This window comes from Diachasmimorpha longicaudata, chromosome 16, assembly GCF_034640455.1.
Source record: "Diachasmimorpha longicaudata isolate KC_UGA_2023 chromosome 16, iyDiaLong2, whole genome shotgun sequence".
Classification (NCBI taxonomy): Eukaryota; Metazoa; Arthropoda; class Insecta; order Hymenoptera; family Braconidae; genus Diachasmimorpha; species Diachasmimorpha longicaudata.
The window spans coordinates 6,049,110-6,072,451 of record NC_087240.1 but is presented as its reverse complement, the minus strand read 5'-3'; the positions used below and the strand labels follow the sequence as shown (position 1 = coordinate 6,072,451).

At 36.7% G+C, this 23,342-nt stretch overlaps 1 protein-coding gene across 11 annotated transcripts in view; it reads right to left on the bottom strand.

The window, feature by feature from the left end:
- Positions 1 to 3,295: 3,295 nt before the first annotated feature.
- The window catches only part of Lmpt (Limpet), a 29,863-nt gene continuing 9,816 nt past the window's right edge, over positions 3,296 to 23,342 (bottom strand). For 3 of the 11 annotated variants that reach the window (XM_064135902.1, XM_064135897.1, XM_064135903.1), the window contains 8 exons: positions 17,910 to 18,084; positions 17,015 to 17,248; positions 16,547 to 16,756; positions 8,914 to 9,114; positions 8,263 to 8,437; positions 5,313 to 5,482; positions 5,045 to 5,231; positions 3,296 to 4,947 (listed from right to left, as the gene is read on the bottom strand). In XM_064135902.1, coding sequence (XP_063991972.1) covers positions 4,784 to 4,947; positions 5,045 to 5,231; positions 5,313 to 5,482; positions 8,263 to 8,437; positions 8,914 to 9,114; positions 16,547 to 16,756; positions 17,015 to 17,248; positions 17,910 to 18,084 — 1,516 coding nt within the window. In that variant the 3' untranslated portion in view covers positions 3,296 to 4,783. The other 8 variants (XM_064135904.1, XM_064135901.1, XM_064135900.1 and 5 more) reach the window with 8 other exon arrangements.

Here is a 23,342-nt window from a genome sequence, read left to right as displayed (position 1 = left end):
CGCCTCAACGAATTGGACTGGTGGATTTATTCCCATACATGGAATACGTCATACTCGGCATGAATAAATTCCCATTCCATTGGAGGAATTTCTAGCAAACAGTTAGAAATGCTTCATAAAAGTTTTCTTGTAAGATTGTGTTCAACTCTTTATTTTTTGTTTTATCAATATTTCTGGATAAATAAAATAAAAGTTGAGGACTATATGCTGCGCCTGAATACAACATTACGTTTTTAATAAGAGAAATCAACCAAGTTATGTGTGCACTTATGCCTTCAGCCATACAACGATGCAATGGATTGTATACATTATGTGGGCATCGTGTGCGCAGCCGAACAATTTCCAAAGCCAGCCACCAGCTTACTACGCTGTACTGCATTGGTAAACCTCAAAGCCAATTGCATGCCATAATATTCAAAATTCGTGAAAATATAACCAGCTGCATTGAAATACCGTGAATGCAATAATCAAAATAATTTGTGAGAAGTGTCGACATTTTCATGATTATTAATTCTATGCAGTTGGCTGCTACCAACTTTTACCTCTAACAATACATTCATCCACTGGATTGGCGGTTTTTTTTTACCAGTTAGACTGCAGATTAAAAGTATCCGTAACGGAATAGCTGCACAGAGAGACTATTCATAAAGAGAATAGTCTACTGCAGGACTTGGCTGAGTGCCAGTATGCCTGTGCAATATTGTGACAATATGGCTATGGTTTCTGGACCAACTTAAATGGAGGGTTGGAAGGTGAGAGAAAGAGGAAGCCACCAGTGGTGATTCCACAGTTACGATGGTATTACCATGCCGTAATGCCGTAATGTATATAAATATATATATATATATACATTGTTCTTTGTTGGTTAGCTATTTCACGATTAAGATGCACAAGTGATAAAGCGAAAATGCTAGAATATATATGTATCGATGGTATGTTTATTTTGCGTCATACTGATTTATACGAAGACACGAATTCCGCGATGCGTTTGCTGAGGTTATGACCCTTAAAATATTGGGGTGAATGACCTTATGGCCCGCGTAAATTTTCAACAACTTGGCTCGGAAAAATGGTTTTCCTCCCCAATTTGTTTGTCCTTCAATTGTTGGCTCCCTAAACCTCATTCCTTTCATCATAGTGAACAAACTGGACGTAAAGAGTAGTTCAATAGTATTTTGGTTATATGGTAATGTAAGCCGGCTTTGACATGACTCTGTTAAACTGACAGGCGCTCTTATTCAGGCGACGTTTTTCAACCGAAAAAGAGGTAACACGAGTTAACAGTACTTGAGACCAAAGGTCGGTGAGAATGTCCTACATAGATATACCGAGAGATACATTGACTAAGGGGGAGAGTGGAAATTCAATGGATCGAATCCGATGGCGAGTGCACTTTTACGATGTCGTCAAAGAAATGTCCGACGGCTTCACCATGCCAGCATAGCAAGACTTTTTTCGTTGTATTAGAGAATTTAGTGAAGGATCAGTGTCGTTGAGGCTTCAATCCCCATTTTTCACGTGAATATCCCCTAATCTCCATCTACCTCATATAGTCGTCGTTTTAAGAGCTTTAACATACATACTCATCAAGCACAAACCAAGCCCAATAATTGGCGTTGAAAAAAGAAGACTTTCAAAAATTAAAATGAATTTTTTATTAACGATGAGCAGCAGACATGGCTAAATCATAAGTACATTTGGAAAAAAGAAAGAGACACTTCCATTGGGCTATTAGCGAAGAATCGTAGAAAATGAAAATTTATATCCGCACTCATTTTCACTACAAGAATTAATCTCCAAATCAATCACATATACATCAACAAAATTATGACAATACAAATACATTTTTTTGAAATAGATAGTGAAAAAATGAAAAATTCACTTTTGTCAGGTTTTGAATTACAAAACCTAATCGAATTACGCATGAACGATAGTGAAATGTTCGCCAAAAAGTTGTACTAAAGAAAATTCAATCGTATGTAACTATTTAAAACGCTCCAATGGATAGCTCCTCGATTATGTAAACAGACGCTCTCGAGATTCCAGCACACATCTTGATAGTAACTACTGTAGCACTAGGGAGTAGATTGGAAGTATACGCGAGGGTTCGCGGAAGAGCCATGCCATGACGAATTCCAGATTTTTCATATGTGAATAATAGAAAAATCCTGGCATAGCTAGTGAAGGAACGCGGTTCATGGGGCCCTAGATTCTACGGGGAATTACTTCGGGCTACTGAAGTCAAGACCCTAGGAGACATTTACATTTTTATTCAATTCTTTCTATCCACGTGAAGTATGAATACGTTTCATTCTCCTACCGAAAAATTCATATTTAAAAAAATATATAACATATTAAATATCTCAAACTGGAGAAGCTTATGGAATTATTCCAAATTATGAGAATTCCCTTCATAATTTTTTATTATAGAGGTTCGACGTTGACAACATGTGGAGTCCAAATAATACCTTTCTTCGAAAGATATTATCCTGCAATACCCGTAAGGTATTATCCTTAATTCCGTTTATCATTTAATACTAAAAACGACATATTGATTATTGATATTCTGTACACTCTTGGAAATGGATTTATTGCTGCTGATTGAAGCTTTATGTGGTTTTATGCAAACAATAGGTCGCAATGAATTTACCGTAGTTTTCAATCCTATTCTTCTGCTTTAATCCGGTATATCAAGCAGTTAGGATGCATTATCTCCATTCGACAATTAGCTTCGAATCCAGTCCTCTAAAAAAGCAATTTCCAAGTTTATGTCGTATCAACTTTATAATGGTCAATTCCACAAAAATATCAGATAGAGGCGTTACTCATGCACGTCACTCACCTTTCTCACAGAATTCTACCCAGATCCGTCAAAAATTCTTAACGTCTCCGGGCAACTTAACTGGTCAATATCATAGACAATATCATAGACAACCCATAATACATATACAAATTGATGAAATGTCCAGAGGGTTCTTCGCCGATAGTATTTATAAATATGCACATGAATGACTTTTACTTTGACAATTATATTGAATTTCTATGATATATTTCAAGAGTTTCATAGCATGAAATATATTTGAGATATTGAGCATCGCGTGACGTTTGCACCATGGCAATACTGATGAACAGCTGATGAGGGGTTGCTCTTCAGTTTTGGTAGAAGTATTGAGTGGCGCCATCGTTGAAGGGGTAGTTTATTTTGATTGTCGGTAGAGAAGAATGTTTCTTTTTAAGATGAGGGGATTTGTCAAATTTTCCATAATGAAAGAAAAAATCAAAGAAGAGGGTGAAATAGATTTCATTTACTTGGCGTTAAATATTTATATTAATTCACTTGTATTACAAATTCATATAACATTTCATACCAACAATATTACGGAAAACGTCAATTTACTCATGTTCCATTTGGATTTGTATAATAATTTATATAAGGCCACAAATTTCATTGGTACTATGAAGAGGAGAGGAATAAGGTAGATAAAGGAATAAGAGGAGAGGAATAAGTGGACGAAAGGCGGTGGATAGATGCGTGCTCACTCCTGCGTGAATGGATATTTATTGTTTCAATCCTCTAATCGAATTGTCATGTTTGTGAATACGGTCCATCGAAGCGATTCGTCAATCCCATATTCTTTTCATAACTTCTATCATTCCATTTTTGGAATTCAACTTATTTTCTTTCAAAATAATATATTGTATATTATTCAAATTTTATTTCTGTTCATTATTGAAAAAAAAATCATAATGGATAAACTCATGGCTGCATTCAAATACAATTGAGCGATATAAAAATGCGCAACATGGTAGACGGTTCATACAATTATTTATATTTTTCCTTATTGAAATGTGATAAAGCATGTGCTGCGAAAATTTCATGGTAAACGCACGTCCATGAGCGAATAAGTCATCGAGCAAAAAATATGATGAGATTATCTTTTTCTCTGCCTCTCAGTATATAAAAACTCAATATTTTTCGCAACAACAAAGAAAATGTGATTCTATTTATCATTATATCGTCTTAATCGGTTTTACAATGTTTTTTCTATTATAAAAAAGCGAAGATAAGATGAAAATAAGAAAGAGAGAGGGAGAAAGAGAGAAAAAAAAAAGAGAGAGAGAGAGAGAGAGAGAGAGAGAGAGAGAGAGAGAGAGAGAGAGAGAGAGAGAGAGAGAGAGAGAGAGAGAGAAAGAGAGAGAGAAAGAGAGAGAGAAAGAGAGAGAGCTAATAAGGAAACAAAAGTACTCAGAAATTTAAATTAATAACATCACGCAACTCCTCTCACTCTTATTGACATTTTGTATATATATATATATATACAAAATATATATATATCTCGATGTCAAAATGTATATCGTCATATTTTCGTAATATAAGGCATCTGCGGATAATTTGAGCTCTCATATTATCGCTAAATGATTATTATTATGATTTTTCATCCATCGCATATCGAATAGTCAATGCAATTTCCATGGACGCTAGCTCTATTAGAAAATATGACTTGCCATGAAATCAAATAGACCTGCCACCGAATAATGATTAACATTGTGCATCTAACGAGATATAGAGACAATCGAAATTATAAGTGACTAATATTGCTACGATTGCAGGGGTAGTTTTAAATGATTTTTTCTCGATGAAAATGATTAAGGAATATTTGATCAAACATATTATCAATCGCAGCGAAATTATGAAATAATGTTTTTAAAAGCTGTTGACTTTCTTTTATATCTATGACATGAAAATACATAAGAGTCGTCATATGATTTGTGATTAATCAAATCATTCGGTTGTGAGCTTTGCCTTGGCGCACTCAGGACAAATGATGTCTTCAGCGTCAGTTATAAATCCACGTCCGACCAATGAGGTTTTGCATCCAGCGCAGATGAAACAATCGTTGTGCCAGTGTCTGTCTTCAAATGAGATGAAGCGAGTGCCACCGATACCTAGGGGCGAAAATCACTAGTTGATGACTGATTTTTCATAATTATTATTTTTTTCTGCCCGTGGAGTACCCTCTACTCTAGAATCACTTTAACTAACCAGTAATTGGTTTGGTGCATGAGGTACACCTCTTGGCAAAGAGTTCGCCAAAGCACTCAGCACAGTAGGGCTTATCGTCGCGGGAAGTGAATCGCTGTCCAGCCAAAGAATTGTTGCAGTGAGTGCAAGTAAAGCAATCTCTGTGCCACGGCTCGTTTTTATATGTAACACCACCACTGGTGATAATCTAGGAAGTGAATCAATATTTAAATCCTTATGTTAACCACTTTACACGAATAATGAGTTTTAACGATTGAAAAAAAAATACCTTGTTGCATTTGACACACCGGGTAGCAAACTTATCCTCGTAACATCCAGCACAGTAAATTTCCTGTTCACGTGGGATGAAACTCTTTAATCCAATAGGGTTCTTGCATACGACGCAACAGAAACATTTTTCGTGCCACTGTCTGGTCTTGTACTCCATCTTTTTAGTACCTTTAAAAATCAATTTTTTTTCATGCCTTTCGTGATGATAAATGATCGATACTATTTTTTAATTAATTATTCTTTGTTATGTTTCATTTGTCTCATTGTCCACCCGTATGGGAAAAATGCTGTTGGAAATGACATAATTTATTGACAAAAGTTGTCCCATTCTGTTGTCATCTCACAATAAAAGAAACTCAAAATATCTATCAACTGGTTATGATAATTATATACAGCATGATGTGTGAAGAGCGTGGGCACTTAGTAGTCAATCTATTTTCCTGTCGCCGATGAAGATAATCGGCCATTTTTTGAATCTCTTATTATCTATTTTTTCCATCGTGACGTATCTGAATTGGATTGTCAATAATTTATAGTTTTACAAAATATTTGACAAGCACTTTGTGCTTGGTAGAATTTTTTGTTATATTTTTACCCTCTTAAAGTTCAAAGAACTTATTCTCTTCAAATTCAGCGTAGTTTAGATTTGTGAGGGAGAGCAATTATATAAGTCAAAATGACGTAATTTAAAATTTGTTGTTATTGTGGCGAACGTTGAAATGATTCGCCAAATGCTCTTAGCAATAATATTTTCCAATGTTTTACATCAACTGTAAATAATGATCTTTAGGAGTAATGCAATACCAACGATCATCTAAGACTAATTTCTGTCTATCTGAGATTTTTACAAAATTATCGTATGCATTTTTTTCTTTATTTTTTAAGTTAAAGATGAATCAGAAGGACCATAGCGTGATGTCACTATGTCCAACCGATATCCGTATATGTATAAACTTGGATGGAACTTCAAGGCTCTCTGTGTCGCAACAACGCGCTTCCAAATGCCCTCTCAATCATCACGAAATTTATACCTAACTTTATACGACTACTGAATTATTTAAATGATTAATACGATTAATTAATTCTGAAGAATTATTTAAAACTTTAAGAATAATTCCCTAACAATGAAGAGTTGTCCTGCTAATTGCTTATTATTTTATCCATAAAATTATTGAAAAATCATATTGGAAGCAATATATAGGGACAAATATGCCAAATTTATATTTGAGGGTAGCTGCAGAATGTGAAAGAGAGAGGCTACAATGCGTCAGCCTTATAAATAAATCACAAATGTTCTAAAAAAAAACTGAAAGATCATTCTGCCCTAGTGCGAACTGACTGTAACGTATAACCTAGTGAAATAACCTACTGTGCACATCAATTAGAATGAAATTTCATAGGTAAACTAATGTTGAAAAGGTCAACTCCGCAGTCTAGCCATGAAGTTAAAGCTAATTTATCGATCCCAAAAGAATTGAATAGAGACGTAATACTGAACATACGGATGAATGAACGAAGATGTTCATCGCATAAATACGTTATAATAATTAATCAAGTTGATAATATGCATCACAACACATATTACTGAAGTCTTTGAACATGTCATATACGGCCAGTATTGAAGCCAAGTACTCCCGATAAGGTCACGTCTCTATGATCGCAACTCCAAACCGACCGGTTTTTCGTGACGTATTATAAGCGCTCTACCTCGGCCCACATTTTCACCTCCCCGATATTCCTTCCCATGGAAAGAGTTGACAACTTATTAAAAAAACATCTCAATGCAATTGAATTGTACAATGATATCTGAATCACCTGGAAGTGCGTTTTTACTATCTCCCATTCGACAATCTCTCCCTAAACAACATTTGAATTTGGGATCGCCCTCGAGAGGCACCATGCTGAATACTGCAATATCCTCATCCTTCTCCTTGGCCCTTTTGATTCTTTCCTCGCCGGTAGTTTTTGTCGTTAATCTTAAACTATTTGACAGTCGCTCTCTCAATGCTTCCGTTGTCATTTTCAATGGTTTTTCACTTAAATTAACTCGTACACGATTATTTAGCTATCAGCTGTTACTCGATTTTTTGAAATAATTCTTTTAATTGTTATGGGTAAACACCCGAGACGGCAATTCGTAATTACACAGAATCAATGCAATCACCAGTGCGCCCGAATACTTATTGAAAAGAAGCAGTGCTCTCTTGCCACTACCGCAATCCTCTACTTCACACAACTGGCGTTCTTTAGTACACCGTCAACTCAAGATCGCGTGTTTCACGTCTCTCTCCCTCCTTCTCTTCCCCCTGCGCGTGCCACGCGGTCTGGGAAGGGACTTAATTTTCTACCGCTCTGTCTCGATGCAATAATTGTCATTAATTGATGACCATTTACTTAACTCAAGCGAAAGCGTGAAATAGAAAAGTGTAATGACGCAGATGGCCCAAAGGTGACGAATCACTTATACCCGCCGCCATCAGTTGTAATGAATGAATAGCAATTATTACGTAGTCGAGGATACACATGGAAGCAATTAAAACTCCATGCAGAGATTCAACACACACATACATACATACATACATACATACATTACTAAGGTAATGAAAATTATCAATTATTTGTCGCAACTTGTTTAATTTTCTTTTAAAAGGATGACAGTACCTATAGAAATCATGAAATGTGGGAGTAGTGTTATCCGATCATTCTGATAATTGTCTTGGTTAATCGACCGTCACCTTGACTTCATTACCTTAATAAGAAAAACCCAATGGAAAATCTCGCGGCATGACTCTAATTAGATCACTACTACTAAGATACACAAATAGGTTGTTTGTGAGATCATGGAAATGATTTCAGCAGTGAAGAATTGATAATTTATATTGTACACAATTTTTGATGAATATGCATTGTTGGATGTTAAAATTTGTAGGTTGTAATAATATACGCACCAGCGCGGAAGATCTCGCCGCAACCATCGCAACGGCTTGCGAATTGGGCATCGTAACAGTTGCCGCAGTAGATCTTGTCGACCTTGCTTCCAAACTGTTTGTCCACCAGGGAAACCCTGCACTTGTGGCAGAGGAAGCAGGCCTCGTGCCAATGCTTATCCTTGTACGACAAATCCTATATAAACAAGTGAAGAGCATGTGAATTAATTGCAAGTTATTGGTTGGAAAAAGTAGAAATATAATTTGGAAAAATTTCGCAAGAGGCAGTCATTTGGATTGATAGATAATAATCACGTTGATGTTGTATTGGCACGAAACTACGATGTGCCTAGTGTCACCACAAAAATGGTGAAACACCAGTGGTGTTCAGTTTCTCATTGCGTTGGCGGGTTACGACCAAAATAATCATAAAAGATAACACTAGAATGTAAGAGAAAGATGGAACGACGCGTGGCTGCCGTGGTCGAGGGAATTTCTATTTCTAGGAGTGAGTAAGCCGACACCAGGAGCACTGCTGCGCCGTGTGAACTTGAGGAAGAATGTCGTCTGAATATTGTATCATCGTGTAAGGCTTATTAGCAGGATTTAAGTGTAATGCCGTTAAAATTAACTGGAATCTATTAGCTCAATTGAATTCTAAATAAAAATTACCTTTGAGTCTATGCCGATGATTTTGTTGCATTCTTCGCAACCATTTGCAAAAATACTCTCGTAACACTTAATGCAATAGGGGTGTTCGTCCCGGAGTACATAGCGTTGCCCAGTGAGGGACTCGTCGCACTGCCAGCAGCAGAAGTGGCCACTATGCCAATCCTTATTCATGGCCTTTGTGTATTCTCCACTGAAAATTAACTGCAACGAGACAATTCAATATGATGCATTAATATCGATAACAAGATATTTATGAGGATTTATTGGAGACTTTGGTCTCAGCCATGCTACTACATTCGATTATTCTCGTACTGTTTCGTCCCCAAATATGTACCTTGAATGAGTGCTGTTGTATGTGCTGGCTGAGTATATTTGTATAATGCGTAACCCCGGTGATTACGTTTGATAAGACTTAATGGAGTTTGAAATGAGTGGGAAAATCTATGGCTGCAATCAACCAGAAGGATTATCTCACGGTTATTTTAACAAGTAACTTTAACGATGACTTGGAATCACGAAATGTCAAGGATATCCGGACCAAAAAAGAATGCCAACACTTGGCTGTTGAGGTGAGGTGCATCGTTAGCTGATACTTTCTTCCAAGAGTCGTCCAATCAGAGCAGCCTAATGATCGGCTGAGGTACAGGAGGATATTTAATCAAGATAGGGGCTAAAACAAGGTGAAAAATCCCGAAAACAATGATATAGCCTTCAGCCAGCACATACTCGTCGATAGTGGTGTGGTTGTTCGGGGTGTTGTCGACCTCGGTGATCGTGACCTCCGCATTCTGGTCGTGGCTCTCTCTGCGTTTCGTCGTCTTCTTCACTTTACGTGTTTTTCGCTCCGTGGTCGTGAACACAACACTGCTGTCTACGTCCGCCATTATAGTCTTTATTTTTTCGTAAAGAAAGTTTTGGCAAAAAAAAATTAATATGAAATAATTAAAAGGCCGGCCGAAACGTGACGGGAAGCAATCGTTTTTTAAATGGCGTTTTAATGTTTTTTTTTTTAGAGAGCAACCGCGTTGCTTCCGAAGTTTGCGAACTGACTGAAATCTAGGAACAAACCGACCTGGGCGTCATCTCATATCGGGACGCTATTTTCGGCGTCCCGACGACTCCAGAATATTTTCCCCCGCCTCGCATTACCCCGCGCCAGGGAAAACACTACCCCTACCATCTCTTCTTACGTTATTCACCCAGTGAGTAAGACAGCCGTTGCCACCACTACTAATTTTCATAGCTCCCCCTAATACCCAATTTCTTTCCTCTTCCTCTGATTTATGCGTATCGTATTAGAGTCAGAGCAATGCAAGTGTGCCGGGTGCAAGATTTTCCATTCCCACAGAATGGAAGAAACCGAACTGTACTTTTGAATATATTATTATAGAGTAAAGGGTCAATTAAAAAAATATAATAAGTTTATATTGGTGGATGGAGGAGAAGAGAGCTCCCAGTTTAATTATTTTGTAAAAAATTCAAAAATTAAACATTTCTTTATTATTATCAATAAATGTTCATACATGTAAAATTAATTTCTCCTCATTTAATGGAGAAAAAATGAAAATAAACGTATTTTTTCCCATGAGTCAACCATTTTGCCCTTTTCTTCATTTAATTTTCTCTAATTTAAGTTGTCAAAGACCAAAATGCCTCAGATATTCTTATAGCAAAATGTATTTTTATGCTGTCGACACTTTAATTCAGATCTCCTCCTCCTGTCCCGAGAAATTCCAGCTTTGATATTACAACCCCTTCCTCATCCGTTTAAGCTATACGTATTCATGCAAGAATAGCCTGGCGAGGTATTTTACGATACTTGACTCGAGTTACAAAATCATTATTTATGCGGATTAATAATAAAACGGGAATAGTCGTAAAAAAATATGTGCAAGAGGGAGGAAGACAAACGCAAACAAGTTGATGTGAATTTTTTCGCACATCACCAACAATGGACTATGATAAATAAAGGATGGGAAGATTGGATACGATGAGCGCCGAACGCACACGCCGATTTGATAGTCTGCCAAGCAGGTGGTTTTTTGAAACGATCTGTTGGTTGGAGTTATCACAGAGTGGGGAGAATAGAGGGAGATGAATAGAGATGAATTGATGGTACTGAAGAAGAAATACGAGGGACGAGATACTGGGGCTGTAAAGTGGGTCGGTATTTTCCACGCATCACCAATACCTTGGAACCCTGCGTCGGGGTATTTTTTTCATATTACTTGAGTAAACAAATTATGCCGCTGGAAATATTTGGCCATTTCTTAAGTCGATTTTTTTAAAGCTTGAATTATATATGTCCAATTATATTGGCTCTTTCCGGTATCACCATGCCACTTTTCTCATTATTTACATGATAATTATTTATATAATTTCCAAATGGGTAAATTTATATTTTTTTTTTAATATAATAAAGAACATTTTTACGGATATAGATCCCCGCTCAAGTGACCCTTTGAAAATGACTCTTTACATTTTAAAAAGAACATCTTTGTATTTTTATAAATGACTTATTATATCAGTATTACATATGAAAAATAATATAGGATTAAAGTTGATGGAAATGGAATTTTTGCTGTCTGGTGAATCCAAAAGTATCCAACCGATGAAATTGCAAACGTAGAGATTTATATTTTTGTCTTCCCCACGCGACGCTTTTAAGAATCACACGGCACCACAAAATGCGTGCCGTTATAGTAGGAGAAGTTGTATGCTTTCAGAGAGGAAGCAGTGGTATTGAGGTAAGTTGACAGTTTTTACGTAATGGAAAAGGATTATCTGTCATATTTTCGTGACGAAAGTACAGTTGTAATTCGGCATATTACAATTGTATTTTATAACACATTGACTCAGGGGATAATTGCATATGTTAAATGAGTAAATTAATAATTGATTCTCTCGTAAATAAAATCCGAAGAAAATTGCAGAAATTTCCATGTACCATTTTCTATCTGAGTAAATATTAACAGAACAGAACAATGCAATTAGGGTAGAAATTTAGAATGTTTTACCTTGGATTTATATTTATAATCCTTATCAACCATTAAAGTAACTGTAAATCATGGAAAATTTGGCAAAATTTACCCAAAAAGCTTTGGTGCTCTCTTGATTATGCGGTATGCAATATTGAATGGGGCCTTTTTGCTGTTGAGCCTCGTTTTCGGCGTCCAAGAACTCATCATCAACAGACTCCTCTTCATTATCATAGGACATATGTAAAAACTCATGATTCGGCGTGGTTGCAGAATTCCCAACTGGTGGTATTCTTTTGCTGTCAAGGCAGTATTTTTCAAATAATAGTACATCCGATGATTGATCATAAAGTGGGGGTTTATCATCGAGTGAGAATGACTTTAAAAAACTTTTATTTTTAATTGCTCTTCTATCGTTCCTCTGGTTGAATTCAATATCTTTTATACACTCTGATTTGACATTGCGAAACGTGAATTCATCGCCTGCGTCAAAATTAGTTTGCACTTGAACGGAGATACTTGATCTACTTGCTCCTATCGACCCCTCACTGTCAGCCAGTGATGTATTGGTCCATTCGTCTCGAAAAGAAAAATTTTCCCCAGTTTGTACTGAAATATCTAATTTTCTTCTTTCACAATCTCGCTGGCATTTTATGTTTTTTCGGGAAATATTTTCAGCGGATTTACTGATCTCCGCATTCTTCGATTTTAGCCTGGTTGGCTTTCGTAAAACTGAACTTCTACGTTTGTCTCCTTTAGGTGATTTAGGGAGTAATGGTAATTTTTCAACTGATTCTACGTAATGGTTTAGAATGTGAGTGTCTTTGGTGATCATAAAATTCCCCCGAAGGATAGCTGTATCCATCAAATAATCTAGTGATTTTGATTCTTTTTTTTTAACTTTTTCTTTTTTACGCAGTTTTCTAGCAATTCTCCCATTGTCTTCCATCGACCATTGCGGGGACGTTGATGATTCATGTTTCAAATATTCATAAGACAGTAATTCATTACCTGAATCAGCGCACGATACAATCAATTGAGTCGAAGAATTGCAAGGTAAATGTTGCTGCAATAATATGGGGGGGGAATTTCTAATATCATATGCTTGCGTTGTTGAGCTGGAACCGGCCGGGGTCGGTTGATCATCCTCTGCTTTGTTAATCTTCTCAATAGGATCTTCATTACCACGATCAAGAACCTGATCGGTGTCACCTTGAGCCAAATATAGGGTATTATCCGGGAGCCAGGACGAGCAACCCTCAGGTTTTATTACGTCATGTTCAGAGCCGACACTGAGACGAGAGTCTGATCGGGACAATCCGAGGGCATCGCCACTACTGATTTCCGAGAGAGTGGAGCAATCCCCATAGCCATGAAATCGCAACTGACTTCTTACTCTCAAGCTATATTCGTGGAGATTTTCCAATTTATTGTTTACACTCCGAGACATTTTGAGGTCTCGTGAGTGAGTAATACCGCATATTGAATCGTGAAAACTCGGTGGCTCGATGACAGCATCATGGTAGGACAGACAGGGTGCTGGTAAGGTTGTTCTATCGTTAGTTAGCTGCTTCAAGGCCGCTAAAAGCTCAATGACACCCACACAACCAACGAGAATCGACAGCAGAAGGCCCATTTTCTCTCACTTAATAAAATTCATGAAAATAAATTGAAGTGGAATTACGAACGTCCACATGAGGATCACTTCCGAAGAACAAGCTGTCACAGGTGCCCGGTTGTGTAATACATCTACATCCACACCCCCAGACAGACTTTACAATATTGCACACACTGTTATGAGTAGTCTCATGAATTCCCAAGCACTGCTATAAGATGCGCCCATTACACCGTCATCTTCAATTCCGTTCTCATCACGTATCAATAATAAATTATTAATCTTCATTAGATTTCAACGACTAATGAGTAATTATGGATTAGAACCGCCCGGCTAATATAAGTCACGAGCGACAACTGCTTTGGTTTTGAGTTTTGTGCCTTCACAAAGTCAGATCGAATATATAACTAGGTCACAAAGTCTCCGCTGTATCACTATTTCTATTGCGTGTTTCTTCAATGCGATGATGATGATGATGATGATGATGATGATGCTCATGATGATGATGAGGAGGATGATCATGACACGGGGCCAAATGTACATCCCGGGGCTGTAGGCTAAAATTAGGGTGTCTTTGAATGAGGGATGTGGTTTATCTAGTCTCATGGCTTATCATTACCTATGACCTAAAGTCCATCGATGTTTTTGCCATTTAATCTGCTGCAGCCATCACTCTTGTGAGAAACAATGAGAAATGATAATGATGAGGATGATCAGGGAGAATAATTTGATGAACGTGGTTATTCACATCTTTAACAATAATTAATGCTGTAAATAATTTATCAAGATATTGCACTTTATCCATTGAAAGGAGCCAGCCATATCCCAGTTTCTTGGTGTAAACTTATTGAAACACGAATATTCCGAGTGAATGTTTGTTAGAGCGTGGGATACTATTTTATTTTCGGTTACTTCATCATCGGTTACGTACCCACGTCAGACGATCATCATCCATACGCGCTTTTGCGCTCGGTACGACAAGTCTGGCCATTTGCCAGATATTGGGCAGATGCTTTGAAACGATATATGAGCATTGAAAATCTATAAAACTTACGATAAGAATTATATTTGTAATCCACTCGGTACGAAGGCAGAAAATAACTTGGCTAAAATGAAAGCCTAATGAATTATGTGACATGAAATATGGTTTTTGGTTTTCAATGATGAATTAACATTTTCTCTTTAAAACCAAAACCAATTTTGACTTTGTAACAAACATATGATATTTAGAACGATTTGCTATGCTGATCACATCTGTACATATACCAAAATGAAAATGTACGCCTTATTGTGTTTGTCAGCTTTAACACTTATCTGATATATTCAATGCGGTCGAACCAATTAGAGAGCCCATTATTTTTATGCTATGAGCTACACATTTGACCCAGTTAAACCCATTCATCCTTTCGGAAAAATTGCGGCAAATCATGAAAATATACAATGTTCTTTGTTAATAGCATGATAATTTGATTGATTACGGCACTGCGCATTGAGTAAATATTTCATTTTTCTTCATGTGAACTTGTTGTAAAAGGTATACAAATTTTTCTGATATGATTGTCTAGCATAGAAGGCAATCCTATTGACCTGGTACTGTGGTACACTGCCGTGTCAAGGACGAACCAATGCGGAAAAATGAGAGTTTCACCCGCTGTTTAACGTAATGGCTTTGCGTGCAAAAGGACTTTAGGTCAAGTGATTTTCAGCTACCAACCGTGAAAATTTCGTCGATTATTCATTCTTTATTCCGAGCATCTTCTCTTTCTGATTACATACGGAAAAAGAAATACTGACATTTTCAACAGATAATAATGATGAATAGTGTCAACACTTCATCACATCGGGTTTTCTTTATTCATGTCGCAATAAATTCAGTGGATATGAGAACTTACCTAAGTATCAAATAATTGAAATGAAGAAAATGAAAGATTTAATGTTGGGCTGGATATTTGTCGAGAGACTTTTCGATGACTGGCTCTAAATAATCGACCAAAAGTTGTGACTTTCAATGGATGAGAATATACCGCATGTGGTGGGAATATGCAGAATTCAAAATAGATATTACCAAGCAGGTATTACCGATGTTCGGCCGAAGGTAATGAAATTTACTTTTGGATGAAAACCAAGTCATTAATTTTTCCCAGAAATTGAGCGATTAATCATTGCCAACAGTATCAGAGAGCTAAGAAGAATTTTCTCAATAAATATATAATATTACAGATTTTAAAAAGTATCAATCAATCGTTCAATGCAATGAATGAGCAAAGTATCACTATTTCATTACACAATACTCTCTGTATCTATGATGAAGGAATGACACAGAGGAGTAGATTGGTGAGATATTCCGCAGTTACTGATTTCGTGAACGCCTAAGATTTATTTTAGAACAATCTAAATAAAGACCGTATGTGGCCCACTTGTAGATCAGTCCAATGACTGAGACAAACTACGACGAAATGCTTTATTATTCAAATAATTTCGAGAATATTGTCAGACCCAAAGGCAATCGATAATTTACATTTACTACCATCCTCTCCAATTTACTGTCATCTTCGGAATTGAAAAATAAATGGTACAGAGTTATGTTTTGTCGTAGAAAAAGTTACACGGACAATAAGAAGTATTTATTTTTTGGCTAAGGCAGTGGATAAAAGTCGATGCATAAATATCATGTCAATGGAAATGATTCGAACATTACCGATTTTCAGTAGGCACTGCAATATTACGTCATATATGATAAGGGAGTTTCATATATTAATAATATATTAATATTATTAGTAGTCTAAGGTTTCAGCGCTATCGCCGGATGATTTCTAAAGTCCGATCACTGCCGTTGCGGCCGGTACAACAGACCGCACGAGGCGGTTGCAGTGGATAATTCCCTTGCCGGGAGATTATCGGACGAGTCTGATCTTTACAGGAATAACTACTGAATCAATATTATCCTGCGTTATATGAATTTGAAATGAGGGACTCGATCTATTTCATTCATCGCACGACCAAGGGCAATTGAGGGAAAGCGAATTAATGTTGTAATTACCTCATCACATGCCGCGCATCTTGGTTTCAGTTCCTCGGCGTAATGTCGCTCGCAGTAGAGTGCATCGTCATGAACACAATAAGCCAGGTCAACCAATAATTCATCACAATGCGTACACTTGAAACAAACCGGATGATAAAATTGCCCAAGTTTACTGGCCATTATCACAAGGCTACCGTACTTGATTGATTCATGGCAGGTTCCACATTCCTGAAAAAAGGTTTTCTTATTGCGTTGTCATCGCCTCACATTGTTTAAATACTCATTATTGTTTCTCAATACTAAATTTTCTAGTTTTCCATTCATTTTTCGATAAAATTTATAATCCTCGTTAAATTTTTTACGGAATTTTGAATTTTTAATATCACTATGTTTTACAATTTCCATTGGATTTCGAAAAAAATAAAAGTTTGGTTCAATTTATCCATTTCATAGATCATTTTTCCAAATGCTTGTCATCCAACTCACATGATTCCTCTCGAATACCTCTTGAACAGTCCCTATGTCGAGTGCTATTTCATTTCTAGCTGCCATAAAATCATCAGCACTCGCTGAATGCTGTGGTTCTAGATGTCTACAGTACGCCCTTGCTAAATCCTGTTTTGGTAATTGGGTCGACAACTGGCGATCCCTGTGACGTTCACCCAGTGTTCCGAGTCTCGGTACTGATATTTCTGGTAACATTGAAAAGTACTCCTCCACCTAACAAATACCGAGATTAACATTATTATTTATTCTTATCGTTCATTTGAATCGTACTTCAGGGATTAAAAATTGTAATTACGGATTGTCGAATTGTGAACCAAAGACTAATACTCAAGCGAATCGGCTATTAGTAATTGTGAATTTTTCGATCGTATGAGGGCATAAACCCGTTCATATTGTGGAAAGAAAATAAAATTATTGGCAATAGAAGATTATTACTCTGCCATAGTCATTACGGTATCATACGCGTATTTTGTGTAAATTATGAGTGATATTTTCAATATATTGAGCTCTGGCATAGCTCCAAGAGTCAGTGACTGGGTAAAACGTACATCGTTTATATTCCGTATTTAAACGCTGGCGTTCATTGATGATTGTATCAGTCATTTATGAAAGAGAGGGAAAAAATGATTGACTTGGACATTGGAAAATTTACGAACAATCTTGTTCCATTGTTTCGATGATCTATTTTAACGCTGATCTATGATCGTTCAACCAGCTAATTTGATTGGATTTTGTATACTTTTGTACCATGGAGACTTCAAACTGTATTTTTTATTATTTTTATATAAATGTTCAGGAATCCTGTTGGTCATTTATGGAAGTCAGTGATGAATTAGAAAATTAGGATAGACTGAGATAGTTAATTGTACCTCACCTTGTTTGGTGGTAGACCCGGCGGTGCCCATGCCAATCCTCTTTCACGTGGCTCGAAGCCAACGTAATTGTTCGTCCCATCGCCTTTGAGACCCAAACGTGCCCGTACCGACACCCACTCCTCGTGACACACATCGTGGGCCTCCTTTGGACATTTACAGCTCGTACAATTTTTCCTGAAATTTTAGGAATATTTTCAACATTACCTTAGCACCTTTCATTAAATTAGTGTGCGGAAGGTGGGAGGGGGCAGTAATCATTATCAAAATGAAAAAATCTAATTAAGATCCCCACGAGATTTATGAAGAGACGATCAATATTTGCCAGAACAGCTTTCATTATGAACTGTCATTCCCCTCGCTTGTGTCGTAAAAATTTATCTGCTATTTTAGTGAAAATTGTCCTTTTTTTTCTGATAGCGCCTAGAAGGGTATTTTTTTTTTTTGTTTGTTTTTCTTGTGACATACCTCATTAGACTTTAATTTGAGCAACGAATTATATAAAGGTAGTTTAATTCATCTTTGAAAATATTATTAGTAATATAATTATCTGGTTCAGTCGTTTTATGAAAGATAATTAGTATACTGTAATTGAAATAAACCACTTATCAAAAATCATTATATTTATTAAGATGAAATATTTTGATAGAATCTTTCAATCGCCTTCTACTTATCCGTAAACTCTATTAACAAATATACTTCTGACTCTGCCTCATATGAATGATTTCTTAATAAACATCACGTAATTGAGATAGAAAAGATTTATGTCACCCTACATTTCTACAATGACAAATAATTAGTTTGACAAAAAAAAAATGAAAGCCGTTGATAGATATTGGTTAGTTAGCCATAAGCCAGCTGTCAGTCAACAAGTCCGCGGTGCCATAGATATATTTTTGGCCCTCGTCAAATATTAATTTTTCGTTTGGTAAAATTACAACACAGTGAAGCATCATTCATAGTGAAATTTATCAGAAGTCTGGAACGTCGCCCGAGATCTTTCCTTTCTTTTTCTCGATTTCTCTAAAATGACGCACGTGTAAAATTATATCAAGGAATACCTCTTACTTATAATGCGAGAAACTGCACGATTTCATATTGATAATATCAAGGACTGATACACTTGTTTTTATTGAATAAAAGATTATTTTCATCACGGAATGAAAATGTTTGGAAGGGAGGAATAACATTAAAAATAATGGTCAAATGATATCATGAGTATCTATAAAAGAGAAATGTTAATGTTCCCCTGGTTTCTCATTATATTCAGAATTCTATTGTGTGATTGTAGGCCAGGTACAATAAAGTTTAGCACCCTTTCAAAAACAGCTTAAGGGGATCATAGAATGCCTTTGACACCTCAATTGAGTTTTTCGAAATTGCAATGGATTAACGAAAGTTTCAGAGGAGATGTTCACACCTGTACGTAACCTTTTACATGATATACCTATGAGATTAATTAAGAGCCCATAAATTAATAACGAAAAAGTAGTTGCAGCTGTGGTGAAAATTGTCGCAGCATTGAGATGTCAGTGGTATTGTAAAGTTCGTTTTCATTCAAATTCTCCAATTATCTGGATCAGCAGGGAATATAAGGAGAAATAAATAGACAAAGAGCGATGTATTATCGACCAGTTAATAAATGGGTGTCGAGTATGTGAGGTTAAATGGACAAATGGATACGCCCCTTTTGGACTGATCTATGTGCTAAATAAGAGTAATCCGATTGACATCGTACTGAAGTAGATTCGTGGTTTACGATAGACAAATCGGAATATCATTGATGGTAATGTTGCCTATCGACTTGTGGAATTTTTCCAACGTGTAGTTTATGAAAATTTTTTGTTTTAATGTTTTTTCACTATAAGCGAAAAAAAATTAATAGTAATATGAATAAAATTATGATTGGGAAATTGTTTTAATGCATTGTCGACGAAGTAACTTGAATAATGGTGAATCCACTCGGAGTCAAATTGCTAATTGGCTAGCAACGCCAAAAATACTCATGTACAAAAAAATTAGTTATCCACTTGTTTTTGTTTTATTTATAAACACAAGCTGATTGAAGTTTATCATTACCTAACAATGAGCTCGAAAAGTTCAAACTGATCGAAGACCTTACAGTAAAGATGTAAAACTCTTACACAGGCCCATTTCATACCAGGCCAAGGTGCAAGACTTAAATCAAGCCCATCTTCAAGAGGACATTTTCCAATGGTAAGGCCTCTTCTCAATTCAGCGCCTGAAATTGTTGGGAAGCGATTTTTTCTATCCAACATTGGATTTCTTCTGCTCCTTGGTGATACGTCTGTTGTTTTAGCTCCCTGTTTTAATTCAGCACCGGACAAGGTCATATACCTTTCACGACGATCGAGTGACGATGTTTTCCTGTATAAATCCTTTTCAGGAACAGAAGGACACCTTGTGCGCATCGTGTCCCGACAGTAGGGTGGACTAACCGGTCTTTTTTTTGGTTCGGGAATTTTTACCCGGACTCCTTGTGGCTCACCGCCAGGTGAAGCAACACAGGACACCCTCACCTCCATCTTCGGTGATTCCTGAATCCCCTGACCCTTTGGACTCATTCTTACGACAGATCCTGATAATAGGGTTGGCGTCGTGTGACGCCGCTGCAGTCGATCGCTCAGTGTGAAAAACACTGTTACTTCAACATTTTTTATTTACGCGGTGAAATTTATAATTATGTCCTTGATACTGGTCTGGATGTCCATTCACTCGGGTCACTCATCGTATTCAATACTCTTGTTTAACGAAACGCACGGAAATTTTTCAATAGCTGAAATTTCTATAGAGTTTTGATAGTTGCGATTAGACTATAACCGATGGAATGGCATTAAAAAAAACTCGATTAAATAAGCCAATGGTTTCTCAACGAAATGACCAATCAATATAGATAACTTTCTTATCACCTTGTGAAGAATTTTTAAGTAATGACTTTGAAATGAAATGGGATTGTACAATCTGAAGATTCCACGCCCTCGGATATACATTTTCTCAAACTCCCTTATTTCAGTCAATAAAATTGGAGTGCCTTACGATGTTCCTAGGCGGATTATCATTGATATATCTGACGTCTCAGATAAAACTCTTTGTATTTCAGAACCACTAACGATTTTAGTTCTCCTCTCATTGAGGACAAAAATAAAAATGATGACTTGAGAAAATGAATGGATACACTTGACTGAGAATGAACAAACTCTTGTTAAAACAATAAAATAATTTTATGCACAACTCAGTGAATGACACGAGGAATAGCGCGCAGGTGTTATCAAAAGAGGCCACGATACCGCCTACGTTTCTTGCTTCAGTGCGCGTATATGTTTGGTGGTAATAGAATAAAGGGGGATCAGTAGCTCTGGCTAATGGCTATTAATTAGATAAATTCTCAATCTATAAAGAGATGGTAATGGTCGTCGTTTAAAATGGTTTTACACTTGTTTTTTAAGTTTTCCCCGAAACAAATAGAAATCTCCCTAATTTTCAGTGTCTCACATCTTAAATTTTCCAACAACTATTAGACTATCATTGACTTTTTATGATGAGAAATATAGACAATTGGATATTTATGTACTGAACAAATTTTTCACCCACACACGCCAACTCTAACAGATCAAGACGTTAGCGCTATTTAGTTAACACACTTCGTATACCGAAATTTATATAAGAATTTCTGAAATTTAATAGAAAATTCTATTTAAATGACAGTTATGAAATTTCAAAGAGTGCATCCGCAGAAGGAGTTTACTTCAAACTGGCGCCATACGGTCACTACGTAGATTGGCATACCTATACACACGGAAAACTTGTGGGCTAAAGACGCGCACGCGCCCCAATGCTAAACTTTAGACACGCGGTGTCATCTCTGCAGTTTTGAGATGGGGAAAAATATTCTTTACCCTGTTACTATTTTTGTTTCTCACGTGGAACTTGACTTAATCATCTAGAAGTCATTTGCTCTTGAATTTATCGAACGATTTCTTCCACCTGATTGTGGAATGGGCGAGATAGTTTCCGTATTCAATTTCATATATATATATGTACACCAATGAGTGATGAGTTTTTACCGTGACCTTGCTATTAATTTATTTTTTAACCGTCTGCTAGACACAGTTGACAAGCATTTACATAAGCTATCGTTAAGCTAATGGCTTTGTTATTAGTAACTTCGAGCAGTAAAAACTAGCTGAAACTCTCCCATTGCTTGGTCCACATAGATCAAAGCACCACAGATCAAAGTCGCGGCGCAGTTGGAAGGCCAAGGTGGGGATTATGATACGTCACGTGATCTACCCTTTTGGCATAGAAACTTGATGGTTCCTTCCCTCCAATGTTCTGTGTTCGAAAATGATTTTGGTCCATGGAGACGTTATAAAGCCATTGATCAATTATTTATCATTTTCACATTTTTAACACCATTTTCCTTGAAATATGGAAAAAAGTAGTTTGCCCGAATAGTGAGAAAGATTCAATAATCTGTGGTGGTGGTGGTGGTGGTGGTGACTTGTAGGCCACACGAATTTTTTTTTAATTTAATATTTACAATGGACGGTATTATCAACTTGTATGCACCAGCATAAAACATTCACTTTCCGCGACACTTTCGCACTGACAGTGGCAGTACCTTCTGCTCCACAGCCTTGGATTATACATGGTGTAAACAGGGAAGTAAATTCTACACGATAGGTATATGGATCATTAGCGGTTTCTTCATAATTAAATCGATTGAATAAAATCGTATTTTAATCTGAAGTAAAAAAATTTGTTCTTACTCGATAGACGACGGAGCTTTACAGCAAGGGTGGCGAAAATCTAAGCCACCACTCGTATTATTAGCCAAAGACGGCGTTGAATTATTACACAATAATAATTCACTTTCACGTATCGAGGAAGTACGTCTAGGTCCACGTCGTCTCACAGCAAAATTTCTCTCCCTTAACGGAAACTTTGAGGTTTTTTTTTTCTCCTCATTCACTTCTTTTAGGGATAGCCCTTCGTCAGGCACCATTTTTGGCAATCGCCGGTCAAAGCAATAATCTCCTACGTATAAAATTTGTTGAACTTGCACCACTGATCGGTAGTGTAGTACTCTGTCTCACTTCCCCCACTGTGTAAAGCAGATATAGCTAATTGAATTCAAAGAATCCCCTTAACGCTGACATATCGAAGGAATTATTTTCTAGTTTACAAATATCACGTGGCGGACTGGTACTTGAAAAATATTATTCACAATTTAGACAGACAACTCATCACAAAAAGCACGTTATATTTGATTATACATAGCAACACTTATAAAATGAGCTAAGAACAAGCCTACCGCACTCTCTTCAAGTGTTCAAACTGCTCAGTAATGATTCGCGTTCGCATTCCTACTGGCACGTTCTTTTATACAGCTGTAATACTCAACTCTAAAGTTC